Here is a 21,446-nt window from a genome sequence, read left to right on the forward strand (position 1 = left end):
AGCAACTGATTTTGAGGGTGATGCTGAGGGTGGTGAGCTAAGTACTGAGAGTGAGGATAAAAATTATGAGGCTATTTCTGAAGATGATGATACAGATGAGTCATTATATGGTTCTGATGAGGATATTGTTGGAGAGACAAGTGACCTAGAACCTGAAGTTGTTGTTGTCAGACAGGCTACAGTGAATGCAAAGTGTAGTAAATTAAGATCTAGTGAAATTAATACTAATGAGATACCTAGTGGACCTGTAGGTATAGACCCTGGTTTTGGAGACATGTATAAAGACAGGGGATCCAATTATGATGGAAAGTTGGGAGGGGATGAGCAATATCTGGACAGTTCAGATCCAGGTAGTGAGGATACAGATGATGAAGTAGTTGAAGAAGATGGGGTGCACAACCCTCAACTAAGAAGATACAGTAGCACGGTATACTTTGATCCTGCTTGTAAGAAAAAAAAATCCAGTTGGAAATGGTGTTTGAAAATGTGAAGCAGTTCAAATCTGTTTTGCAAGATTATGTTGTACAAAGAAGAGTTCAAATTAAGTTGAGGCCTAATGAGCAACATATGGTTAGGGCAAAATGTGTGAACTCAATAAGATGTAGATGACATATTTTGGGAAGTTTGGAGGGACACACAGGGGATTTCATTGTCAGCAGCTACTACCCTATTCATAAGTGTTTTAGAGCAACCAGAAACAAGATGGCTAATACAGCATGGGTAGCTAAATATTTCAAGGACAAGATTATCAACCAACCTGACATAAAGCTTAGGAAGTTGCAAGATTTGATTATGATAAAGTATGGTGTGTATGTGGGAAAATCCATATATGCCAGGGCTAAACATCAGGTCATGGGTCAGTATCTTAGTGATTAAAAATCCATATATGCTAGGGCTAAACATCAGGTCATGGGTAAGTATCTTGGTGATTACAAGAAGGAGTTTGCTAGAATATATGATTATGCTGACATGTTGAGGTCTACAAATCCTGGCAGCACTGTTGTTGTGAAGACCTCCAAAAATACTTGGTAAAAAGGTATTTGTGGGTATTTGTATTTGTCTACATGATTGCAAAGTGGCTTGGTTTGAAGGATGTAGAAATGTTATTGGCTTTGATGGAGCATTTTTGAAGGGTGTGTGTAAGAGTGAGCTACTATCATGTATTGGTAAAGATGGTAACAACCGAATGTACCTTGTTACCTGGGTAGTGGTTGAAAAGGAGACAAAGCACACATGGTCATGGTTTTTTAGATGCTTGATACATGATCTGCAGCTCACAAAATCCTAAGGTGAGGGCTGACCATCATTTCTAATATGCAGAAGGTATATACTTCACCCCTGTTCTTCCTTTAATTACTTGTCTACTTTATATATGTTTCTGATATTCTAATTGTTTTTCTTGTTGCTTAAGGGACTTGTTACATCTGTTTCTGAGTTATTGCCAAATGTTGAGCACAAAATGTGTGCAAAACACATATGGAGCAACTGGAAACAAAAGTGGAAAAGAAAAGAAAGAAGGAAGAAGTTCTTGGCCTGTGCAAGGGCTTCATTTGTAGCATATTTGAAGGCTAAGATAGATGAGCTGGCAGAATTAGGTGATAGTAAGATCATTGAGGACTTGCTGAGATACCCAAAATAATGTTGGTGTAGAGCATTCTTCAAAGATTGGAGTAAATGTGATTCTGTGGAGACCAACATGTGTGAGAGCTTTAACAATTGGATCTTGTCTGCTAGGCACAAGTCTATCATAACCATATTAAAAGAGATTAGAGTCAAGGTGATGGAGAGGATGACTAGCATGAGAGAATTTGCAACAAGGTGGATTTCTGATGTATCTCCTATGGCAATGGGGTACAGAGAGGAACAATCTCAATATGCTGTTAAGCATGAATTTAAATAGAATGGGGACACTGGGTATGAGATACAACATGGGGTTTACAAATATATTGTTGACTTGTCCAACAATACATGCACATATAGAGCATGGCAGCTCAAAGAAATATCATGCTCCCATGCAATATGTGCAATGTTTTTAAGAGATTTGTGCCTGCTGACTATGTAACCCACTGGTACAGGAAAGAAACATACCTAAAGGTTGTTAGTTGTTACATACAGCCAGTAACCAACATGGAGATGTGGCCATCAACACAGAATCCAACTGTTGAGCCTCCTATAATTACCAAGATACCTGGTAGACCTAAGAAAAATAGAAAAAGAGCTCAAGATGAACCTAAAAAAAAGTTTGGTAGGAGATCAAGGAAAGGGATACCAATGACATGCTCTAATTGTAAAACAATAGGCCATAACAAGAAAGAGTGTCCTATCCTGGTAATGAATTCAATTTGTTTCTGATTGTGTCTTGTAATTTGGTTGTTTCTATATCTCATTTTATATTTTGGAAATTTCAGAAAGTACAAGGATCTAGAACAGCAGGAACCAGTAATGCCGGTGCTACTCAACCATCACATGCTGCTCAAACAACAACTCAACAATCAGGTCCTACAAGTGATTCTGGAACTGTCAGGACTAGAAATACTCAACCATCAGTTGTTGAAGTGCATCTGTAAGTATTCATTTTTTACTTTAGTTAATCTATATTAGGACCATGATTTTTAAATTACTAGATAGTATTTTATCTTACATCAGGATACTGGAAGTATGAGATCAAGAACTTCTGAGGATATTATAGCTAGTGTTAAAGGAAGGCCAAGAGGTAGTGGACTTTGAGGAAGACCAAGAACTACTGGATTTGGTATATTGTTTAGTGATACAGGAACAGTGATGGAAAGGGTAAGATCATTGAGGATTTGAATTTTTATTTATATATTAGTAGTTTGGGTGCTAATTTGGCTTCCTATGCAGTGTGGATCAAGAGATATGGTACATTCTGCTCCTACAAAAGTAGTGGATAATGGGCAGACCAATATCGATCTTGGATATAGTGCACCTGGACTAAGGTGGCAAGGAAGAAATGCTATATCGCAAAGGCAACTTCAACAACAGTTGAGGAGAAGATAAACTCAAGCAAGCCTTAGCCAACCTCAAGTCCATTCTTCATCTCAGCCAAGCCAGTCTCCATGTCAAAACTTGAGCCAATCTCAGCAAAACATCAACCAATCTCAACCTTGAAGATGACTGAATGTTTGTTTTTTGTGATAACTTAAGTCTGTTAGTTGCAGAACTTAATTTGTAGGTTAACTTAAGTCTGTTTTAGTATGACTTTTCTTTTGGAACAATGTTTAAACTATTTCTGCTACTAGGCAGCAATTCAGTGCTAATTTTGTCAACCAAGAAGGCTGATTGAACTTGGTTGTTTATATATGTGTGCTTGTTTATGTCAAAATTGCTTTTCATTCCACAAAAAATACATCATTCATTCTATCATTATCATTGTACATAGGGTTATGAAGATACTAATTAGTGCTAACTAGACTAAGAAGAAAATTATAATTATTAGTGCTACTACAACAACTAAAGTTACAATGATTTTCACCCTCTTCCTACGCCGTAGTCGATCTCTCTCTCTCTCTAATTCTTGATAACAACCCTAAAATTACCTGTTTATAGTGATCTGAAAGAGGTGGGTCAAACTACCTAAAAAAATTACAAGAATTGGCTCGACCATAGTTTGAGCACCCATAAAACCTTCTTCCGGATTTGTTGGCTTCCAAGTGATGCAAATATGAGCTTCAACTCCACAATGACAAAATACAAGACTTTGATTCATTATCACAGTCTGGAAAAAGAAAAAAAAATAAAGAAAGCTTCAGATTTATGAAGGAATGAAGCTTCAAATGCTATATAATAGAGGGAATAGAGGGATAATGTGTTTTACATTGAAGGAATAAGAACCCACTTAAATAGGCCCCATTTTTTACCGTTGGGCGTTGGGAAGAGGGCTCTCACGCTCCTAAACGTCGTGAGACTCACGCAGCAGGCTGACTAGGACCAACTAACGCCACATGAGATGGGTCAACGGTCAAATGTGTTTATTAGTTATAGGTTTCACGAGTTTGAGTAGGGATGTCCGTCGGTCGGTACGGTACGGTATTTAGACATTTCGGTTCGGTATTCAGTTTCTTAAAATCCTATACCAATACCGTACCTAATTAAAATTCGGTATGGTTCGGATTTTCTCCTTTCGGTTTCGGTTTATTCGGTTCGGTAACTTCGGTTTATTCGGTTTGAATACTAACTAGTGCATAGAGCCATAAACTCTAATATTCTTAATGAAAATACCCAAAAATACAAAATGAAAATGTTTGTTGACAAAAATTTTGTCCAAAACTAGCAAATATGGACCCAAATAGAGAAAATTGTATATAAAAGAATATTTGATCATTAGAAATGTCTTGTTACCTATTTAGAGTTAATTGATGAATTTAGAGAATAAAGGAAAGTAAAATTTTAGATTTTTTATATTTATGTTATAATTGATAATAGATGTTTTGTGTAATATAATATATATATTTCGCTACGGTATTGGTATTTCGGTATTTTATTTTAAAATACCAAATACCAAACCTAATATTAATTTTTTAAAACTTAAACCAAATACCAAAATACCGTATACCAAATACCAAAATTTTCGATTTCGGTACGGTAATTCGGTATTTACCAAATTATGCATAGCCCTAAGTTTGAGTGTTTAAATGGGAAAGACGAAAATTTGAATATCGACTTTCAAAAGTTATACAAGTTTAAGTGGCGAGAAAGTCATTACGCCCTTATATAATAATAACAAGGGTTGATAATGTAGAGCAGAACAAATTACGTGGATCTAAAAAAGCCACTTATTGCAAACTTAAGGGAAGATGGTCACCAATATATGAATTTATTAGTGAAAAACGAAATCCAAAATTTAACGGCGTCGTCACAGTCGACATTGCAGGGTTTAGGCCGTGGACGGTGGTTTTAGCTCTGTAATTGCGATGAAGCCGGTGGTAGGGAGAGTAGTGTCAAACAAAATGCAGAAATCAGTAGTGGTGGCAGTCGATCGGCTTTTCCACAACAAGCTTTACAATCGATATGTGAAGCGCACCTCCAAATTCATGGCTCATGACGAGAAGAACGAGTGCAATATCGGTGATCGCGTAATCCATTTTTTCTCACTCTGTATGTGTGTGTGTGTGCGCGCGTGCTTTTATTTTGTTTGTTTAGTCTTAGATTACTTGAGCTTTTTTTATAAGCTTCTCAACTCGCAATTGACTTCAAAATAAATTTTGTTTCAATGCACAAAAAAAGCACCTAAATTTACCCATATCTACGCTCACTATAGATTTTCATTTCATTTTCCTATTTCTTGGTTGGCCATTTTTTGTGGGTACATGAAGTTGGTGAAAAAACTGAAATTTTTTGATGAAAATGTTGCTGATGATATAATTTTGGTCTTTGATCATTCAAGAGTTTTAATTATGAGCTTGTAAACTCGCAAAATCGTTACCAAACATATGCAGATCCAAACACAATCTTATCTTATATATAAGAAGAAGAAAAGATCTTTCTTGATCACATTCAATCGCTTTGCCCCTCATTCTTCAATATATTGTTAAAGCGCACCGTCAATGCACTCGGGAAGGAAATGATCTGTATATGAAATGAAAGAATCTGGAGTCATTAATGGAGAAAATATTGTAGAATCAAAAATGGCCATAGTTTACGAAATGAATTGCCAGGAGCTCGTATGAGAGCTTGTTATTGGACTCCAAAATAATTGTTTGTTTCAATGAAAAATAATCACTTAAAATTATGCATGCCCTAGACTCATCTTGGAGCTTCATTTTTATCCAAATTCTTGGTTGGCAATGTGTTCCTACCTCCTGTACCTGCTTGAGGGTACATGAAGTTGGTGAAGTCCTTTTCATTTTAAGTTGAAATTTTGTGAATAATGGTATTTCCAGGTCCCAACTATGGATAAAGAGTGTGGGTTTCCGGTAGGTTATAGTCGAATTATGATACACCTCTGAAGACTAAATTAGAGTGGAACTGGTTGGGATTTTGTATTTGCTGCAGTACTGTCTTGGTACCGTTTCTTAATAAAACTTTACCCTATCAAAAAAGAAAGGTGGAACTGGTTGAGATTTATATAACGACCGCAATTAATTTGGGATTGTATTGTGGTTGATTGATGTGTTATGTTTGTGGCATTTCTGATTATATTACACCTGGAGTTATACAAGAGAGAAAAGGTGAGACTTCCCATTGGAATATTAATAAGTATAAAACGCTTTTAACCATGAGTTTGAGAAAGAAGGGGGGTGGCTGTAAGGAAAACCTAATGTATCTATTTTAAGTTGGCGGAAAGATGTGAGGATTCAGATAGACTTGGTGAATTTTAAGTGTAAATGATGTATATGTTTGCTTCATGTGATTAAAGGTTCTTTTGCTTTTACTTTCTTTTTTTGATAAGGTTAAAGGTTCTTTTACTTTTTCCCTCGTCAAATTATTATTTACTGCTGCATCCAGACCCCACTTGTGGGAATGCACTAGGTATGTTGTTGTACTATATAGCTGCAGCAGGTGCAACTCTTATATCTGAACTGATCTGTCAGGATGGTTTACTTTAGTCCTTTAATGTCATCACAGTAGAACTTTAAATTATGTCCTTCGTGGGCATTGCATTATATCTTAACATGGAATCATTCTGTTAACTTCCCGCTTGCTTATTTAAGATCGATAACTCTCAAATGTAGCTAGATTTGGTGTAATCTGTGAACAAGATGTTGAGCACTGGATGAAATTCCAATTTCAGGTTAAGTTGGATCATTCAAGACCACTGAGCAAGCGTAAGCACTGGGTTGTTGCTGAAATATTGAAAAGAGCAAGAATTTACGTGCCTCCTTCAGCACGAACTACCACTGCGACAGACAACAAGACTGAAGTGTCCCCTAATGCTAGTAAGAGCTGAAAGAGAATTATTATCTCCATCTTCTCCTTGTGCATCCAGAACAAATCCTATTTTTTAAACTTTCTGATGTTTTTGTTCCACTACCGTGAAACGGGTACATGTCAACTGCTGTTTAAGGTTGACCAACTAGATTGAAGACTAGTTCCAGTTGGAAGCAGGTGATTTCAAGGCTTATAATGGTCTGCATTGGTGAATAGACCCAAACAGCCAAAGTGGGAGTTAGTAGAAGATGATAAGACAGTTAAGAGTTATGATATTCAAGGCTGTTATGCAACTGAATATTATAGTCCTGCAATTGCCTTGTCTTTTTCCATTGGACCTTAATCAAAAATCAGTACAAGTTAATGGCTTTCTGGTGTTACTGTCATTACCAGCTATGAAGGTCGTTTAATCATTTTGTTGTGAATCTTGTCTGAATTACGCGTCTTCATAGCTCTTAAACTTGGTAACAGAGCGTCTGTATGCTTATTATATATTGGTGAAAGTATTTTCATGAGTATGCACTGCACTGCACAGCACAGCACAGCACACATTTTACTACCTCTGAGCAGAACATCATGTTGCTGTACAAATCTACAGTATCAAAATCTGTAGCAGAGTTACTGCTACAAGCTAGTGAAGATTGTTCTTGACGCATATTGGTAAAGTGAGGTTATGAGTTGCTCTAATTTGTACATCCAAGAAAGAGAAAATACAATGCAAATGAATTGGCAACTTGAGAAAACAAAATTTTGATACTTTTAGTAAATGCAATTTGGGTAGCCACTACTATACCTTCTCAAATAACAGTACTAAAAAAATATCGCGACTGATCTTATCAATTTCTTGTTTCCTCTTTTCACCTACAAACTAAAATGAATTTGATCCCACATTTTCTTGTCACACAACTGATAGCTTATACAAGCTGACAACTTGATGATATTACAACCCTTTCAACAGCTGAGAAAACGATATTTGACCCCTCTCTGGAAGTGTATAAAGGGAGAAGAAGATATAGTAAGACCCTTTGCACAAGAATAACGACGTAGGAACTTCATCTTATCTCCAACATTCTCTGCTGTTGCAACAATTAACCACGCCACGAAAAAGAAGTTTCTTCTGTATCTAATTTACAGTGACAACCTTCAATAGGCAGGTGCCAGAAAAAGTCCTAAAAGATATATTTGTCTGGGGGTGCTTCTTCTGGAATCTGAAAAAACAACAAGAATTAAAAAACATGAACGATGGAATTCTTTAATATGTTATAAATATTGTTGTTTTACGCTAACATTAAATCAAATACATAGGTAGACATGCTTGCAGATGCACCATCTTCTCCATCTTCAAGGAAAGTAATTTTTACTTTTATATTTAGTGTTTTCTATAAACTCTCTTGATTCAAAATTGCCCAAATCAAGGAAAATATGTTACGAGCTTACCTCCCCAATTTTCCATTCCTTCTTTGCCCAAATGCTGTTATCCCCACTGAATTCCTCGGTCGATGCAGCATTCCTGCAAAACAAGAACTCCCCAAAGGACCTCATCAGTAAGTTACCATTTCAACAGAAAATGAAAAAACCGAAATATTTGATGATTTAATTCTCAAGAGTCTAAATATAATAATTATGGTAAGTTAAGTAACTACTGGAAATTACGTCAAGTTGATGTTGACAGGGGACACCGCAACTGAAGCAGAAAAATTCCCCTGAGGAGTAGTAGGTAGTTGGCCGCCAGAGGGATTAGGAAAATGTTGCGAGGTAATTGAGGTAGAAAATGGATTCCTCTCGGAACTTGCTGAAATATTGCTGGGAGTGAAAGGGTTTTGATGTGACTGGGAAGTAACTTGGCTTCCGAAGCCAAAGGAACCTGATCCTGCAAACAAAGTCGAGCTAAATAAAATGCATAATCAAGAATTGATAACACTTGAAAACCGCGTTAAATCACCTGCATTCCCAAATGAAAAAGCATTCGCCCCAGAAGAACTTGATGATGTCTTAACAGAGTTCCCAAGGGGACTGGGTTGCCCAAATGTATTAGTTGGTGCAGCAGATGCCCTGTTAAATAAAAAAAATTACTAAGAAGCCAAAAGCTCTAGTGCAAATGCACTAATGTAGGTAATACCCTGCATCAGTTCTAACCCTGTATTCAGTAAAGCTCCCAACTGACTAAAACTTGAGGCTGAAGGAGGAAAACTGCTTTGAGCACTCAATGATGCATTTGGTGCGGCACCCGGAAAAGGACTTTGAGCACTCAATGAGGCATTCGGCGTTGTAACGGGAAAAGGACTTTGAGCACTCAACGAGGCATTTGGCGCGGCACCAGGAAAAGGACTTTGAGCATTAGGAACAGAAGTTGATGGAGCTACATAGTTCCGTAATAGATTTTCAAATTCAGCTGCTTTAGAATTAAGCATGTTCCTCTCTCTCTCAACCTACATTAACACGATGACAGAAAACAGTTTGTTAAAAACTTAGAAGCAAGACCATAAGATGCTTTTAGACGAAGACTATGATAGAGTTTACTGATAAGTAATGAGATAGTCAAAGATTGGCACCAAGCCAGTTCCAGCCCTAGCAAAAGGTCTACTGAGAATCGGTGCAAAGTAACCTATACAAATCTGAAACAGCAATTATTATCTTTCCCTGGATAGTAAAAGAAGTGAGCCAAGATAAGGTGAGAATTTCATATGGAAGCAGCAATGGAACTGTAGTCTGTTCTAACTCGGAAAATCCACTTGGGAAATTAAGGCAGATACATCTAGCTCAAGTGGGAAGGTTCAAGTATGACCTAGCAAAATGAGAAAAGGTGATGAAGCCAGTAGAAAGGGAGGCTTGGGGTTGAGAAACTTGAGACTACAAATAACAGTCTAAAGAGGAGGCTTTGGAGGTTTAGCTTCTGCTGACAAGTTTTCTAAGGCCTTACGTGTCAGCATACATGTCATCCACGCGTCAGCTTATGTGTCGATGATAAATAATGATAAATGTCAACAAGGATTCCGTTTGCTAAGTTGGAGGCAAAGGGCAGAAATGGTCTACTCTTTAAATGGAAAGTGTCTTTTTGTTTGTAAAATATAACAGAGCGTGGGTGAAAGTCTGAGATAGTCCTTATCAAAAAAGCACTACGAAAATCTATCATTTGCACTAAGCATATCAAAGTATCATCATTATCCTTCCCAAAAAACAAACTGCAAAATTTTTAGAAATCATTACTCAAAGTGAACTCGCTCCTCTCTCAACATATTTTCAGGGGAGGAAGGAAGAAAAGAAAACTCAACCAGGTCATGGAAGAGGAAAAACGTGATCATGTTAATGTATCCCTCTTTCTAACTAATCTAAAGCACTCTGCTTCACTTAGAAGTCTTCCTTCCCGATAAGATAAAATTCTTTGCTTGAATTTTGAGAACAAGTTCCATTTAAGGCATATATACAGATATGAAACCAACAATTTTCAATTGCATCGAACATTATCAGCCAAGAATACAGAGCAAAAGAAGGCAGCAAAGGTGGTGTCTTACAATAGACATCAAGCTCTGTCCACGTTTTGCATCATCATATGCTGCTGCTCGTAGCTCATCATAGCTAACATCACCGATAACATCACATGGACCGCTGCATACAAAAGAAGTTGCAGTTCTTGATCAATCTGTATGATCTACTAGTTCATGAAACAGGCAATGCAGATAGAACTTGAACCTAAGCCCACCAGATATATGCAGGGGTCCATAAAATAAAATTTTGCTTCTTTTTGTTTTCCTTTTAGTTTCAGAATAGAGAAAGAGTAGAAACTAAGAGTACACTCTCTCTAGAAGAGTTGCAACAAGGGAACTTCGTACAATAGTTTAGTTTGAAAAACATGGATAGCAAGAGGGGAAGATGGAATCAGTTCTCCAACCAAAGTTCCTCCGACTAGGAGTCTAAGGTTTGAAAAATTGTCATCTCCAAAAGACTGTCAGTTACCAGGTCGTCAATTACAAGTTAGAAGAACAAATATGGGTATAATAGTTGATGAAAAACACAAATAACAAATTAAACTAGTATTTGTATTAATGCACGATTCGTTGTTTGAGTAGTAAAAGAGATCTAAGTAAATAAATTGGCAAACGAAAGTGAAGGGTTAGAGATCTTCATTTTTCCATTTCGTTAACTTCCAATAATAATTTAAGAAGCTGGATGAGTATTTAAATTGGAAAATAAATGAGAGGGTTGGGGATCTTAATACTAATTAAAGAAGCTGGATGACTCGCCAAACAAAAATGGCATAATCTTCACTAGATCTTATTCATGAGAGAAACTCAAAGTATGAGGCAAGATAATTTAGCAAAGTGCGTCAAGTGAAGATAAGATCTAGAACATACTTTTTTCGATGACCATAGCATGTAAGCAACCACATTGGCTTCTCATTATTAAAATCTTCCATAATCTGGCGTCTGCATGAGTCAGAATCTGTGCAGCTACACATGTAGAAGAATCAAACCATTAGTTCCATTCAAACCATAAAGCTTAATGCAGAACAGAAAGGGTTGTGCCACAAAGAACTCACGTGTGATTAGGTGCTACAGGCTGATTGTCAGATTGCCGCGATGAAGAACTATTGGTACTCGTAGAACGAGTCCACTTATTTTCGAAAGGCTAAAAACAAAAGAGAAGATAAACAAAGTTAATATGCATCATTTTCGACAAAAGATAGTTAATATGCAACATCTATTTAAGGCTGTATTGTGGTCCGGGCACGGCCCAGGACCGCGGGCCAAACGGGCCGGTTCAAGCGGGTCCGGTCTCTAGTGGTGCATAAGCCCATAGCGACCGGTCCAACCCAAATAGCCCGTGAGCCCGGGACCGGCAGGCGGGCATGGGCCGGTTCAACTGGGCCCAACGGGCCAAACAGGCCCCAACAGCTATTTTAAAAAAAAAAAAAAAAAACGGTCAGATTTTTAAAATCTAGTCATTGGCCATCAAAATTCAACTGTTTGGCACTTCAAAAAATAGCCATTTGGCCCCCAAACTTTGTTTTAACCCCAAATTTTTTATAATTACACTTTTTCCCAATTCTCAACTATAAATACCCCCCTCCCATACTAGTGTATACATATATAGTTTACAAGAAAGTGCATTAGATAAAACAAAAATAGCATATATATATATGTGTGTGTATGTATGTATGTATGTATATATATATATATATATATATACACATATACATACACATATATATAAGGCACTATATATATCTCTAATACATATATATATATATATATATATATACACACACATATATATAAGGCAATATATATTACATAAGGCAATATATAATTATATATACACATAATACACCCTTATATATACATACTATACATACAATATATATTTATATAGCTATATATAAGCAATTTATACTAGTATATACATATATAGTTTACAAGAAAGTGCCTTAGATAAAAAAAATTAAAAAAATTAGCCCGGAACGAAAAAAGCCCGTTAGGCCCGCAGGCCCGGCCCATTTAGCCCGGGACCATGTGGGCTTAGGACCACCGTGGGCCGGTTCCACACATTGGGATCGTGAATCCCGGGACCATTTGGCCAGGGACCGCCTCAGCCCGGCCCGCCTAAAGCCCAGGCCCGTTTGGCCCGGGCCCGGACCACAATACAGCCTTAATCTATCTTCAATTTAATTCTTCATAGAACCTAGAAAACTGGATAGAATTGAACCTACACATACTCATGCACAAGTCAATACCTAGTATTACATAAATATGTCATGTAATCAGATAAAGGTATGATACAGAAGTTCCAGCAAAACCATACACAGATATTGATTGGCCAGTATGTAACTATTAGGAGTAGAAAACTGTAGTTACCACAAAAACAAAACAATAAGTATTAAGCTACACAAACTTATATTAAAGAAAAAATAGTTAACTCCATAAGTTCCAATTGACCAACCTTTTACTTTAGATTCATGTGATTTTTTCGTTTGAAGATAGCATCAGTGACATTCTTCCTTTTGCTGAAATCAAAAGGTAGCCTTTTAAAGAAAAGCTTCAAACAGCATATGAAATTACCTAGCACGTCTTGCTAATGATTGTTCTTTTTCAATAAATGAAAAGGGCTGTTACATCATTCAGCCAAAATCGGCGTTCCTTTTTTTATATGGTATACCCCAAAATATTACATTCTTATTAATACATATTTAAGAAAATACAAGGCCTGTCCTTAAAACTAATAAAATGAATTTCTTCATACTTCTAATTCTTCCAATTCTTTATCTTTATGGCTCGCCATCATTTCTTCAACTTCTAAAAGTACTACCATCTAACACTAGCAACACGTGAACACTTGCGCTGAGACATAAAGATAAAGAATGATATGAGTTCTAGCGTCCAGGACTAAAGGTTCTTGAGAAACATTATCCTTTATCATGTATTAGCAGGTAAATTGAGTATAAGGTGTGAAGTCTCCTCAAAATGGTACTGGGAAAGCATAGTATTTAAATTAAATAAATACTACCTCCATCCCAAAAAGGATGATACTTTTCGGATTTCGAGAGTCAAAATTCTTAATTTTGACCTCAAATTCGGACATAAAATCTTGAATTTTTTGAAATAAGATTCACATATTTGAAAACTACATAAAAAGTACTATATATCACAATAATTAACAAGTCAAAATATTTAAAAAAACAAATGAAAAACCACGGTCAAAGAACAACTCGTCTGATTCTCGAAATTCAAAAAGTATCATCCTTTTTGGGCTGGAGGGAGTAAATAAATATTATATATCTGCAGCAACTAGCTATATAGAGAGAGTAACAGCTAAAGTACCTTATATTGACTCTGTTTGGGCCCCAGATCGTTGGACCCTCTAGGCTGGAAGTTGTTCTGAACACCGAAACCATAAGGGTTGGACTTTGTCTGCTGCAGATTCGTACTCTGAAAATTAGAGGGCTGGCTGCCAAACCCAAATGGATTTGGCTTCGGCTGTTGTTGCGCAACATGAAGAAATTTACAACGTTCCCCATATTGACAGCTGGATGAATAAGACAAAGATCAGATCCTGTTCTACATACTTTCACAAAGGAACCTAATCAAAACAAGGATGACTCAACTTCAATCGAAAACTACAACAACAACAACAAAAACTACTAATCTGAATAATACTTTCTATGTTTTATGCAGTGTTGTCAAAGGCGAAAAATTCTAAAAAGCGCTCTAGGTCTTTTGGGACTTTAAACGCAGAGCGCACTTAAAGTGTGGGCTTTAGTTAAAAAGAAAAGGCGCAATAAAGGAGAAATATATATACAGATGTGTAATTCAAGAACAAAATAACAAATTCATTCACAATGTTTTCCTTTGCGATTATGTTTGTTGTTTCATACCCGCTTGATTTACGACAAAAATCAAGGGCACTAAGGTGCATGTCGTAGTGCCTTGCCTTAGGATGAAGCACAACTTAAGCGACGTGAAGTGCCCTCCCTGAGATTTTTTGAGCTTCAGGGCTTAAGCGCCTTAAATGAGCCTTAACACTGGTTTTTAAGTTAAGCAGGTCATTTTTACTCTCGAAGACATCACAGATAGAACCCTTTCTCTAAGTTCTAAGATGGAATATCATACCAATCATTATTCATCTTTGGTCAATATTATGTAATAAGGAAAAGAAATGCAACACCCCCCCCCCACCGGCCCCACAACCCACACACTCCCCAAGTAGTCCCACTGTAGACACCATAACACAATTCCAAATCCCTAAATTTACATTGGCAGCCAAATAAATACCATCAAAGCTAGGGTTTATTTTACATTCTTGAACTTCATGGTGAAGAAAGGAAAAGAGAATGAAAATAAGACACAATAGGAAATGAAAATAAGACAATATATAATAAACATCACGATATGAAATACATTGTCTTTTCTCAGTTTTCTTCTTTCCCTTCTATTTCACTGGAAACAGTATTAACAGTTTAACACTATAACAACTACGCCTCAATCTTAAACAAGTTGGGTTCGGCTATATGAATCCTCACTAACTACGTTACTCCATTTAAATCATCTCATGGGAAAACAATATTAACATTGTTCAGAAAAAATTTTGGTTCAGGAGAGAAGTAACAGACTTATTGAAGCCATATCAAACAAAACAAAAGCTAAACTTTTAGCCAATCCCATACATGAACTAATATAATTCTGTACCCCCAACATAAATTTCTTAATTGAAATTAAACAAATTGCCAATCCAAGAAGAACAAAGAGACGAGAAAAGCTTGAAGCTCAAGGCTCTACTCGGTGGTGGAACTAAGTAGGGTGAAGGGGCTTACACCTTTCATCGAAAAATTACACTATGCAAATAGGGTAAAAATGATATTTTTTTGCTTATATGTGAGCTATTGAATCCCCTTGACATGAAGAAAAATTCAAATATTATAGTGAATGGGGTTCAAAAGTTGCTTCAGTCATGTGTTTAAATCCCAACTGTGACATCCTAATTTATATTTTTGAATCCCCTTGTATAAGTTTTTGGTTCCACCACAGGCTATACTACCTAATGATCATTCAGCCATTACGATAAAGAGGAGTACAACCATCAATCAACTACGCCTTAATCCTAAACAAGTCGGGGCCATCTAAATAAATTCTCTAATTACACTCCCCTCAATTCAAGCCCTCCAATACAAAATTCAAAAAATATAATTTTATGCTGACTTTACACCAACTCTACTTCTATATATAACATATATGGAAATCAAGAATTTTGAAATGCAGGTTGTAAAGGGGTTTATCAAGAACCCTAAAATACATGGACATAATAACAAATAAAGTATGTGAATGTAATTTGAAGCCAAAAAAATAAAAATTTATACCTGCCACGCAAGAAATTTCTGCAGGGTTCTTTCCTTGGGGGCATAGCGTAAATCCTTTTTTGCTTATAGCTTCCGCTATTCTCCTTTCTCACTTCTCAGCTTTAAACTTTCTTAGTTCGTAAGTTGTAAAGAACAGTGACAAATTATGGAATACTGACAAGTGAAATCGCCTGAAAGGTCAAAAGCCGTTTTGCTTTGACTATTTTTTTAATATTTTCTAAATTTTTAAAATTATTGATTATTATAATCTATATTTTCTGACTTTTCAGAATATATAAATTATAATTATAAGAAATTAAAGAATTTATGTTCAATTTTACCCACAAAAAAAAAAAAGTGTTTTTTTCCTTGTGCTACGAGATATCATTCTTTAGTTTCTCACTCAGAATTTGGTATGCATTCTAAGGGTAAAATAATTTAAATTCACACCAAAAAATTACAATTCACAATAAAACACTGTCTATCAAAGATGACTTAATTCCCAAAAGTCGAATGCTAACAAATGGCCTTAGTTCATCAATATGTCAGGCCAAGTGTGCCCACAAAAGAGGTAGAAAAATAGGAGAACGACACAAATAGAATTATTTGGTGGCACCATTTAAATTTGGACCCGATAAGTAAAGTCTTGGGAATATAGCCTCGAGACAGAATTTAATGAGAGTTGCCATAATTTTGCAAGTTATAGTGGTTGTCATAAAATTTTGACTGTTGCATAGCTTTGTACAGTTGACATAAAATTCAGATAGATCACTAGAATTGTTTATATTATGGCTTAAAACTCTAGCCTCTCTACCTTCCCAGGATACGGGTAAGATTTTGGTATACACTATCCTCCCGAGATCTCACTTGTAAAATTTTACCGAATTTGTTGTTGTTTGTTATTATGGCTGAAAAGTGAAAACTCTAGCGATTTATATTTTAAAAATCTAACCAATAAACTTTAAAATTTTGACCAGCAAACTTTAAAAACTTGAATTCTTGCTTGTTTGTTTTTCTATTACACATAATTAGTGGATAGAACTTAAGTCTTAGATCTGCCTCTTTTAGTTTAATAATTTTGCCTATTTAAAAGATAGGTTTAGCATAATTGTCCTCATATTGTAGTGGTTGGGATTAATGATGGTAGAATAAGGTCATGTCCTCGTGTGGGTTGGGGGAAGAGGGGGACGGGGGGCAAAGGTGGCAAGGGATATGTTAGACTAAGAATTGGGTCCTGGAATATAAGTACTTTGACGTGGAAGTCGATAAAGTTAGCAAAGATCTTCCAGAAGAGGAAGATCAATATAGTGTGTGTCCAGCAGACTAGATTGGTGGGTTCTAGGGCTCGAGATGAGGATGGGTTTCAATTGTGGTACTCAGGATACGAGAGGGGTAAGAACATGGTAGGTATCTTGATTATCAGGGATCTTAGGGTGCTAGTAGTAAAAGTTAGGAGGGTGAAGGACAAACTGATGGCTATTAAGCTAGTTGTGGGAGGGTATACTTTAAATGTGAGTAGTACTTACGTGGCTTAAGTGGGTTTGGACGAGGAGGTTAAAAGGCGTTTATGGGAAGACCTTGACGGGTTGGTCCGTGACATTCCGCACACCGAGAAGTTATTCATAAGAGGAGATTTCAATAGTCATATTGAGGTGACCTATGGGGTTATGATGGTGTGCATGTCAACTTTGGTTTTGGAGTTAGGAACGGAGGTGGTACTTCGATGTTGGACTGTGTTAAAACCTTTGATTTGGTGATTGCTATATCATGTTTTTCGAATAGGGAAGATCATTTGGTCACCTTCCAGAGTTCGTTGGCCAAGACTCAAATTGATTATCTACTCCTCCAGAAGTGTGATAGGAGTCTGTGCATGGATTGCAAGGTTATCCCAAGCGAGAATCTAACGACTCAGCATAGGTTATTGGTGATGGACTTAGAGATCGTGAGGAAGAGGAAGAAGTGGGATATGTATGGTCAACCTAGGATCAGGTGGTGTGCCTTGACTTATGACAAAGCACAAGAGTTGGGGCAGAAGGCGCTGGCTATGGGAGCCTGGAGGATCAGTGGGGATGCGAGCTGTATGTGGACCACGACAATTGAGTGTATTAGATTAGCTACGAGAGAGCTGTTAGGGGTCTCAAAGGGTTTCTCTGGCGGCCACAAAGGTGACTGGTGATAGAGTGAGGAGGTACAAGAGAAAGTGAAAGCTAAAAAAGTGGCATACTTGAAGCTTGTAGAGAGCATGGACGGGGAGGCAAAGAGGATGAACAGGGAGAGTTATAGGAGGGCTAAGAAAGAGGCGAAGTTAGCGGTTACGGTGGCTAAGACTGCGGCGTTTGGGCATCTACATGAAAAGCTTGGGGACAAAGGCAGAGACAGGAAGTTATACAGTCTAGCCAGGGTGAGAGAGAGGAAGGCCCGTGATCTGGATCAAGTTAAGTGCATCAAAGATGAGGAAGGTAGAGTTTTGATGGAAGAGGCTCAGATTAGACGAAGATGGCAGACATACTTCCATAAACTCCTAAATGAAGAGGGAGATAGGAATATTGTGCTGGGCGATTTGGAGCACTCCGAGGATCACCGAAATTTCAGGTATTGTAGGCGCATAAGAGTAGATGAGGTCGAGAGGGTTATGCACAAGATGCACATGGGTAGAGCAATCGGGCTAGACGAAATCCCTATTAGAATTTTGGAAGAATGCAGATATGGCTGGTTTGGAATGGCTCACTAGGCTGTTCAATATCATTTTTAGGACGAAGAAGATGCCTGAAGAATGGAGGTGGAGTACGATAATTTCGTCGTATAAGAACAAGGGCAATATCCAAAGTTGCAATAATTATAGGGGGGTTAAGCTGCTTAGCCATACGATGAAAGTTTGGGAGAGGGTGGTTGAAGTGAGGGTGAGGAGCAGTATGTCTATTTCTAAGAACCAGTTCGGTTTCATATCAGAGCGTTCGACTATGAAAGATATTCATCTGGTGAGGAGATTGGTGGAGCGATATAGGGAGATGAAGAAGGACTTGAATATGGTGTTCATTGACCTAGAAAAAGCTTATGACAAGGTCCCGAGAGAGGTGCTTTGGAGATGCTTGGAAGCTAAAGGGGTTCTAGTAGTCTATATTAGGGTGATTAAGGACATGTATGATAAGACTCGGGTTAGGACGGCAGGATAAAACTCAGAACACTTTCCGGTTGTGATGGGGTTGCATCGTGGATCAGCTTTTAGCCCATTTATATTTTCCTTAGCGATGGACGCATTAACGCGATACATTCAAGGAGAGGTGACATGGTGTCACGCCCCGAACCTGGGCCTGGACGTAACACGACACTCGATGCCTGACTACATGTGACCGAGCGAACCAACTGACTGGCTGAATCAACATGTGGTATCATAACATATTGAATGCAGAAGATAAACTAACACTTGCTGATATACTGAAAGTCTGGATGATATAAATCAAAGTGCGGAAATACTACTACAATTCTGAAACATATTTGTAGCCACCATAGCTTAATATGAAAAGTCTGAGATCTATGTAACTGTTACTCTAGTCTATGAAGCCTCTATTTGAGTACTGAAAACACTGAGTGTATGTGAATACTGAAGACTGTAGTAATGATAATGCCCCGGAAGAACTGGGATCACCAAATAGCTGGTACGAGAATACTAGCGCTCGGAATCATCAACCTGTAAATCATTACATGTATTGTGAGATGCAGGCCCCGGGCAAACGGGACGTTAGTATATTTTAAGTGTACTGGTATGTAAAGAAACTGAAAGAAAGAATTATAAATGTTGAAAATGAAACTAAGCTGATAATTGAGAATTTATAATTGATAACTGAAATGATAACTATTCAAACTGAAACTGAAATGATAACTGATAATTGATAACTAATAGCTGATAACTGAACTGATAACTGATAATTGAACTGATAACTGATAATTGAACTGATAATTGGTAATTGATATGATAGCTGATAACTGAACGGTAACTAATAATTGAACTGAAAGGAAGTAACGATATGAATACTCCCTCTTCTGAATGATGAACAACCTGTTTATCTCAATATTAAACTGCGGCCTCAGGCCTAATATATATGTGCACAAACTGCGACCTCAGGCCCAAGTATACGTATACATAACTGCAACCTCAGGTCCAAAATGCATAAAGCATAAACTGCAGCCTCAGGCCCAAAGATGCATAAAGCATAAACTACGGCCTTAGACCCAAAAATGCATAAAGTATTAACTGCGGCCTCAGGCCCAAAGATGCATAAAGCATTAACTGTGGCCTCAGGCCCAAATAAGGTGTTCGACATTCAGGGATTTAAAATTAGGAATTGAGAATCATACTACAATACATAATATTGAATTACTGAATTCCGTTGAGTTACATTATACTGGAATACTGGATCACACTGAGTTACATTATACTGGAATACCGAATCATACTGAGTTACATAATACTGGAATACTGAATAGGACTAGAATGAGACATGTATTGTTGAATTGGTTGTGAACACTGAAACTTCAATTGTTTATGACATGCTGAGTAAGCTATACTGAGACTTAGGGGCATCAAGCCCAAGTCTATATTGAATACGAACTGAGCTCACAACGTTCAGAATGAAAGTCATGAACGAGTTATGAAGCTAGAGAATAGAAGTTCTACAACTATTCAAGGAACTAGGCTTAACTATATTTCTGAGGCAATTGATACGTCGTAAAAGAAACGTAGTGTAGGGAGAATCATTAAATTCCCAAACATAGAGAGTTAGCCTCACATACCTTAACTTCCTGCTCTTGAGCATAATACAACATTCACCAACTCTTTCAATTTTAATCTATATCAATACAAGTCAAAGAGATTCCAAATTAGCAACAATAGCCATGTTTTGGTCACTTAGGCATTTTATCAAACACTCGGTGGCATAAAGCTTCATAGCCCTTATTAATGGTGTTTCTACACCCAATAACCCATTCTCTTGCTTTTAGATAAATTCTAAAGTCTCAAATGGTTATAAACAACATTATTCTTTATCACCTATAAGGTAATCAACACCCATAACCAATAATAACCTATCAACAACCCAAACCTATCACCGTTCATGCTTTTTTATCAAACCCATCAACTCATATCTCATGAAATAGAGTCTATAATCATTAATTCAATGATAGAATCAACTAGAGGGTGAAGATATTACCTTTTTGACGTTCAATCTTCTTGAATTCGAGTTCTAGGGTTTCTTCTCTCAACAATGGTGTCCCAAATCGAAAATCTAATGATATGGAGGGTTTACCCATGTTAATAAGATGTTCGGAAATTAAAATTAACTTAGAATTACCATTAGAACTTACCTTGGATGGTGGACGGACCCTTGAGGAGTTAGGTTTTTGAGAGATTTCCGTTGTAGAGCAAGTTTTTAATGTTTTGGGGCTGTGGGGGACGAAATAGAGCTAAAAAACGACTTCCCAAGTTGTCCACCGCGTCCCGGTTGGTGCGGCTGTGGTCCCGACCGCGGTAAATTGCTGGAACACTGCCTCGCCACCGCGGTCGCGGTAAAACGCGGCAGGACCGTGGTGGTTGTATACCATTCTGTAAAATGGGCATAACCTTTGGCACAGAGCTTCGTTTGCACTCTATAATATATCATTGGAAAGATATTTCAAAGGCCTACAACTTCAATTATTTGAGTTTTTCCATATTCTTTACACATATTCACTAATA

The 21,446-nt window shown here is 37.2% G+C and overlaps 2 protein-coding genes and 1 long non-coding RNA gene across 5 annotated transcripts; 2 read left to right on the forward strand and 1 right to left on the reverse strand.

Annotated features, from left to right (window-relative positions):
* The first annotated feature begins 4,749 nt into the window (after positions 1–4,749).
* LOC104245129 (uncharacterized) lies at positions 4,750–7,313 on the forward strand. Its single transcript, XR_011400415.1, has 2 exons — positions 4,750–5,093; positions 6,752–7,313. It is a non-coding gene; the product is annotated as an uncharacterized lncRNA (long non-coding RNA).
* A 301-nt stretch (positions 7,314–7,614) lies between these two features.
* On the reverse strand, positions 7,615–15,899 carry LOC104245108 (zinc finger CCCH domain-containing protein 16). 3 transcript variants are annotated; one of them, XM_009800684.2, is made up of 10 exons: positions 15,737–15,899; positions 13,704–13,908; positions 11,426–11,514; positions 11,241–11,336; positions 10,401–10,494; positions 9,025–9,317; positions 8,831–8,940; positions 8,542–8,752; positions 8,326–8,398; positions 7,615–8,096 (listed from the first exon to the last, which is right to left on the reverse strand). In XM_009800684.2, exons 1-10 carry the CDS (start codon positions 15,778–15,780, stop codon positions 8,058–8,060), a joined length of 1,254 nt encoding a protein of 417 aa, XP_009798986.1. In that variant the 5' UTR covers positions 15,781–15,899; the 3' UTR covers positions 7,615–8,057. The 3 variants fall into 3 exon arrangements, 2 of the variants coding, with proteins under 2 accessions (XP_009798986.1, XP_009798981.1); XM_009800679.2 differs by having other exon boundaries at positions 8,542–8,758; positions 15,737–15,898; XR_011400414.1 differs by having other exon boundaries at positions 8,070–8,096; positions 8,532–8,758.
* A 1,216-nt stretch (positions 15,900–17,115) lies between these two features.
* Positions 17,116–17,891, forward strand: LOC138870293 (uncharacterized). The gene is made up of 2 exons (XM_070148085.1): positions 17,116–17,213; positions 17,498–17,891. Exons 1-2 carry the CDS (start codon positions 17,116–17,118, stop codon positions 17,889–17,891), a joined length of 492 nt encoding a protein of 163 aa, XP_070004186.1.
* The last annotated feature ends 3,555 nt before the right edge of the window (positions 17,892–21,446 follow it).

The sequence above is a fragment of the Nicotiana sylvestris genome, chromosome 6 (assembly GCF_000393655.2).
Source record: "Nicotiana sylvestris chromosome 6, ASM39365v2, whole genome shotgun sequence".
NCBI lineage: Eukaryota > Viridiplantae > Streptophyta > Magnoliopsida > Solanales > Solanaceae > Nicotiana > Nicotiana sylvestris.

Bases quoted from the DNA above. Each gene is read 5' to 3' on its own strand.
- LOC104245108 (XM_009800679.2), bottom strand. From the start codon at position 15,780: ATGCCCCCAAGGAAAGAACCCTGCAGAAATTTCTTGCGTGGCAG. The intron at 13,909-15,736 runs GTATAAATTTTT...TTATTCATCCAG, and splicing joins AGAAATTTCTTGCGTGGCAG to CTGTCAATATGGGGAACGTT. The intron at 8,759-8,830 runs GTGATTTAACGC...CTTTGTTTGCAG, and splicing joins TTTTTCATTTGGGAATGCAG to GATCAGGTTCCTTTGGCTTC.
- LOC138870293 (XM_070148085.1), top strand. From the start codon at position 17,116: ATGGTAGGTATCTTGATTATCAGGGATCTTAGGGTGCTAGTAGTAAAA. The intron at 17,214-17,497 runs GTATACTTTAAA...TTTTTCGAATAG, and splicing joins ATTAAGCTAGTTGTGGGAGG to GGAAGATCATTTGGTCACCT.